Genomic DNA, 6,140 nt, shown 5'->3' with positions numbered 1-6,140 from the left:
TTCAGCTGCTGAGTGAAGCCTCTGGAGACAGGTGTGCTACTTTTCTGTCTGTAAGTAAATCAGAAAGAATATCATAAATAGCGTCAGAGGTTGTGTCTGTCACATGAGACAGATCTCACTTTGTGTCAGTCATTGACTGGTTGGTCCCTCAATATCTGCTTTACCTTTATCCCTGCACACTTATTGGCAAGACAGATTTCGAGTTGAAAGTTTTGTGAATGTATTGATGTCTCCTTCCTCTTCTAGAAGTCTTTCTTGTTACAGGAGGTGGCCATTTCGTTTTCATGCTCTGGTAAGCCTGCAAGGGAGGCTTTGTGTTGGGTCCAGTAGTTAAAAGCAAGACCTGGGAAGAGGAACGGCAGAGTTGTGATCTAGGACTTCCTGCAGCAGCCAGCTCTGGGTCCTTGGAGCCTAGGCAGGCTTTGCAGTCATAGAGCTCCATCCACTGCCCAAGTCCCATCCTGACACCTTCTCCATCTCTATTACAGACCATTGTAATTCTGGCATAGTCGCTCTGTCCTGGGCCCGATAGGCCATCCTACCCTGGAAGAACAGAGAGTTCAAGGACAGCCAAATTGCACTTAAGCAAACTTGTTCTCAGACTGTGTGGTTGCTCTGTCTTAGCTCTCATAACACACTTTCCTCTACGTTGCCTTAGGCTGTATCCTCCAAGCATCCCACCATGCATCAGCTCCATATCCTGACGAACCTACCTTAGGGTCCCTGATAATTCCAGATACTTTAATGTTCTCCCAGGATGGACTGTGACCCCTTTGTGGCTCACATTGATCCTAGAAGTTCTTGGGAGCCTCCATGCCATGGCATAGGATGTCTCTGAATCCGCACTGGCCTGAGGGATTCCATCTGGCACAGGATTCTCTCCCTATTGTTGAATTTTGGCTCTTACGTTTTTCAGGAATGGCTCTGCATGTGGTCAACACACACTACCCTGGAAGACCAGAGAGTTCAAGGACGGCCAACTTTCACTTAAGCAAACTTTTTCACAGAGTGTGTGGGTCCCATCAGCAGAGAGTAGCCTCCACATTGCAATGATGTGCAAACTTCTGCCTTTCAGCCATGATGGACTTTAGGATCTACCCTGAGGACCCTCCACAAGCCACAGGTGGGTGATGTGTAAATTGGGCATGTTATTGGGTCAGGTCTTCAGTGCAGTGCCTTAAGCTGACAGCCTTTTGGGAGGGCATATGCTTCTCTATTAAATGAACTGGTTCCACTGTTGGCCTGGACTCTGCTGTGTCTGCCGCTCATGCTCTCCTCCAAGTCTCTAACTGTCCCTAACTCTCCTTGACTGGCTGGTCAATCAGTCTTCATACCAGTCTAGAGCCATTCTATAAACACAGAGCCCAGACAGTCCTCTGCCGACGTTTAACAGGGCTGCTGGTTTAGTGTCCTGGGTTCCCTATGGGGGTTCAAACTCAAGTTTCTTAGGTCCCTATGTGTCTGACAAAAAGCCTTTAGAACAAGGTAGATGTGAAGAAATCAGGAAATAAACTCCTGCAGTACTTCATGTCTACCACTGGAGGGCTCTACACTTTTCTGGTCCTGGTGTGCTACTCAGCAAACCCTCTCACTGGAAGGCCCTGTGCCTGAATCAGAGAACCTCTGCTAAACACAATGTTACCAAGAAACTGGCTGTATCTTCAGGGCAGCCTGTAGAAGATTCTCCACGACCCTGAGGACCCAATTGGGAAAACTTAGGTAGGCAGGGTGTGGGAGCCACCAGGGCTGTATGGAGACCTTACCCAGAATTTAATCTCCAGCTGTGCATTCCGATTAACATGACCCACACTCCTATGAAGGTCTCTGGGTGGCTCCTGATATGAGTTGGGGGAGGGGGGAGGACAAGGAAGCTGGGTCAAGACAGAAGCACTGTCCTTACTCACTGCGTCTGGGCTTGTTCCTGCCCTAACTGTGAAGCAGGAAACAAACACCCACTCCTCATGGGACTGTCGGTGATGAGGCCAGCTGAGGATCTGAACTGTCAGCAAGAAAGACAGGAGCTGTATGTGCCACAAACCAGAGCACAGTGTCCCGCATAAGACCATCAAATGATGCTATCTCCTCCCCAGAGTGGCTCCAGTCTGGGTTAGGAGTGGGTCACGTATTCTGAGCTCTCTGCTACTCCTGCAAACACAGCAATGGTGCCTTCTCATGCTCATCTATACTGAGCCTAGGGAGCAGCCAGTGGTCATACTCATGGGAATTCAGACTCAGTTCAATCTGCTATCCTGTAGCCCATGAGTCTGGACTCAACTTTACTGGTCAAGGCCAGTGGTTTATTTCCTGGACAAGACTTTAAGAATGTTAGTGACACATTGTATGCCCTTGGCTGGCCTTCACTCTAATAGCCCTGAGTGACTATTCCAGCCTGCACCCAGGGATTCAGATCAGCATTGGCCACAGCAGGCTCTTTGCTACCTGGTCCTATAGCTCACCTCCACTATACTTCATGTATCTTGGCTGCTGCAGCTGCTCCAGAAGCTACCAGATGTCTTCCCACAGAATCCTGTAGTCCCTGTGGGCTCATCCACAGACATCTCACACTCTCCCTGCTGGGAGTTAGGCTGGATGCCTGCTGTGTGGGAGCTGCCTTGCCTTATGGAGCAGAGTCAGAAGCAGTGGAGGAGATGTTGTCTGTTGCTCTTAATGTCCTCAGTGCCCAGGGCTTGCCTGTGGTGTGGTTGTGGTCCAGCTCCAGTTAATCACTGATATAAATTCAGCCCGTAGAAGCTGCGTACCCCATGAGGCACAGGGAGGACCATAACTGAGGGGGAACCATGCAATCCAGGACCCTGTGGGGATCAGGGAATATTCCAGGTCCCCTCTCACGCAGGATGCAAGGCTAGGAGCTCTGTGTGCCCTGACACAGGGGCATGGGACCGTGACTCCCATGAAATGCTCCTTCATACCTCTTACATCATCAGCTTTGAGAAGGTCTTCCTCAGTAAGGACATTCCACACTGCTTGCCTCTGCCATCTGGCTCTCTTTTCCAGGGCTGCATGCCCTCAGGAACATTGACATGTCTTCTATGAACATTAATATTCTGTTAAATCATTTTGATAAACAGTTCTCAGCATGATATCTGTGTCCAGAAGTAGTCATCAGCAATTCTCACGGGGACAGGGAATCAAAATCTTCCCCCTGCTCTTCATCCTCCTCTTTCTCCTCCTCTTCCTTCTCTTCCTCCTCCTTCTCTTCTTTCTCCTCCTCTCTTCATCTTCCTCTTCCTCCTCCTCCTCCTACCCTCCTCGATCTCCTCCTCCTGCTGCTGCTGTGCCTAATGCTGCTTCTGCTATTGTTGCTACTCCTGTTGCTGCTGTAGTTTCTGCTGGTGTCTTTTCCATTGCCATGTGTCTGAAATCACCTACTGTTTATACTGAGGACATGAAAGAATTTCCAGATGACACTGTGAAATAGACAAAACAATTTATTCCAAGCAAAAAAGACAGTGAGGTAGAATTCTTAGCTTACCATTTGGGGCTTTGATTTGCCTTACTATATTATAACTTCTTTTTTCTACTTCTCAGTTGAGGTCTTTGAAAGAAAACATTTAGAACTACTACCTATAAAATTCAATAGATCACTAGGTCTTAGGAACAAAAAAAAACCAGTATGCAAAACAATATGCATGCATGCAGGATTCTGACCATCAACTATAACCCACAAACTAGGTTGTTGATACTTATTCAATGACAAACCTTGTTAATTAGTTTTGAGGCTTAATGGAATGGGATGTTACATTTGAAAAAATAAGACTCTGCTCTGCAGCACTTGTGATTGATGACCACATGTGAAAAGATCAGTAGCCCCTGGAGGAGTCCATGAGCCCATGACCCTCTAGTCCTCACCCTGTGGGAGCTATTGGCCTAAGGGGGAGCTGGAGTCCATCTGAAGGGATGGGCCAACTAGAAACCTCTGTAGAGTGTGGAACTCATCAATCCTATTGGGTCCCTGCTGGGAAGAGGAGAAATCAAGAAGAGGGAGAAGGCTTGGTGTTGGGGAAACCTCATAAAGAACTTAGAGCTGATACAAGGTAAGAATTGTGGGGAAAATGGAAACCAGAGACAGAGGAAGGACCAGTATAGAGCAAACTGAAAAGGACAAAGCACAAAGGTACCTGGGCTATGCCTGCTGCTTGTTCTCTGGACTCTCCCTGTGGCTCATTTCTGGGGGGAGATTCTGTTCTGCCCCAGGCGAGGTTTCTTTCTCCTTGGCATGCAGCAACACAGCTTTATCAGGGCATTTGCTATATTCCTGGTCCACCCCTTAAAACCTCTGTGCCGGACCCTGCTGGGGATGGGCTTATCCTCTAATGGGGCTCTGTGGGAGAGTGGGTTGTCTTCTTTGATTTCCTTATTGCTACTCTTCTCAGTGAAGATGCTTGTTGTTTGAATGCATGGGACACTCACGGAATATTTGTGATAGTGGTCCTGTGTAGGTGTCATCGGTAGAGGCCTGAGATGACCAGCCACAGTGGATCTTTTGCCTCCTTTTGGATGAGCATTCTGGCCATAGTGAGATACGTGACCATGGGAGGATGACACCCGCAAGGTGCCAAGGACTGGCAGGCTTCCACTCCTCTTTGGTTCTAATCTAAAAGCAGCAGCAGGATCAAGGCTAGGAAATGGGGCTACAACGGGACTCACTTGCTGTGCCTGGGCTGTGCAGCCATCCCCCTGGAGAGCCTGCTTTTGTAGAAAGAAATAAGTTGCCATTTCCTCATTATATTTTCTTTGTTTTAAAGAGTGTTTTACTACAGAGGCTTGGAATCCAATGCTTTTCATGGCATCCAAAATGGCCGGGTCTGGTGTGAGGGGAAGCATTTCTTCATAGGGACCTATCAATCCGTTCCAGTGTTCTTTGAACCAAGGGTGTTTCATCGCCTTTCTTGCTGTTGGTCTAAAGTTGGGATTTACCCTCAGTAATTTACTAAGGAGGTCCTCCAGTTCTTTTGAAACCCCACAGGGAGCAGGATATACCCCTGCCACTACTTGTCTTTGCAGTTCTTGGATGATCACTGAATCAAATGGGAGCTTTCCCACTACCATACAGTACAAGACCACTCCTATAATCCACATATCATTCTTCGGCCCGTCATACCGATGGCCAAGGAGGAGTTCAGGGGAACCAAAAGAGTACGTGCCGCAGTGGTGGTTTAGCATTTTTCCAGGTTGAAATTGGGTGCTAAGCCCAAAGTCGATGACTTTGACCTTTTTGTTTTTATCAATCATTATATTGTCCAGTTTGAGGTCTCGGTGAACAATCCCCTTTCCATGGCAGTAGCTCACTGCTGACAATATCTGTTCAAATATTTGCCGGGCCTCATCCTCCTCTATGTGCCCTGACTCTCTGATGTACTGGTAGAGTTCTTGGCCTTCCACCAGCTCCATTATGAGGTATATTCTCGTTTCCTTTTCAATAACTTGTATGAGAGACACTATGTTGGGGTGGTTGATCTTTCTCATTATGTTTGCTTCCATCATGGCTGGCTGGAACCACTGCTTGTCCTTTCGCAGAACTTTGACAGCCACCGGGGTTCCTGTGAGCCGGTGGTGGGCCAGGAGGACTTTGGCGTTGCCCCCTTGCCCAATTGTCCCCAATACTTGGTATTGGGAATGGAAGTTGCCCTCCTCAGAGATACTGGGCTCGGGTGTAGGGGTTGGTAACTCCTCCTCAGTCTCTGTAGGCATTTTATCAGTACTAATGCTACCTAAAAATAACAAAAATGGAATCAAATAATGAAAAAGATGGAGCAATATAGGAGCTAAAATTACACTTGTGGTACCTAAAAGAAACAAACAAAAGAAAAAGAAAAAAAAAAACAAACAAAGACAAAGTAAAAACTAGACTAGAAAAATAGAGCAAAATTATGAAAAAGTTAAGGGGAAAATATGAAGAGTCATAAGTAAAAGCCACCCAAATAACCAACCCCAAAAGAGAAAGCCAAGAGCACACACATACTAAATGCAATGATGAAAATAAAAATCGTCATACTACAATAGGATTGGGCGGCCAAAGATGGTCAATACTATGAATAGATGTTCATTGAAGAAAAAAAAAACAGATGAAAGAAACGAGAGGAGAAAGAATTAGTATAAGACAAAACAAACAAATATAA

General features: G+C 46.8%; 1 protein-coding gene across 1 annotated transcript; it reads right to left on the bottom strand.

Moving 5' to 3' along the window:
- Window positions 1-4,167: 4,167 nt before the first annotated feature.
- LOC134485044 (sperm motility kinase Y-like) lies at window positions 4,168-5,753 on the bottom strand. Its single transcript, XM_063280858.1, has one exon. The coding sequence runs from the start codon at window positions 5,710-5,712 to the stop codon at window positions 4,183-4,185; it is 1,530 nt and encodes a 509-aa protein (XP_063136928.1). The 5' UTR covers window positions 5,713-5,753; the 3' UTR covers window positions 4,168-4,182.
- Between the last annotated feature and the right edge of the window lie 387 nt (window positions 5,754-6,140).

Source organism: Rattus norvegicus, chromosome 1, assembly GCF_036323735.1.
Source record: "Rattus norvegicus strain BN/NHsdMcwi chromosome 1, GRCr8, whole genome shotgun sequence".
NCBI classification, from domain to species: domain Eukaryota; kingdom Metazoa; phylum Chordata; class Mammalia; order Rodentia; family Muridae; genus Rattus; species Rattus norvegicus.
The sequence above is the reverse complement of the archived record's forward strand: the minus strand, read 5'-3'. Positions and strand labels throughout refer to the sequence as shown.

Excerpts from the sequence above, each read along its gene's own strand:
- LOC134485044 (XM_063280858.1), bottom strand. The coding sequence starts at position 5,712 with ATGCCTACAGAGACTGAGGAGGAGTTACCAACCCCTACACCCGAGCCC.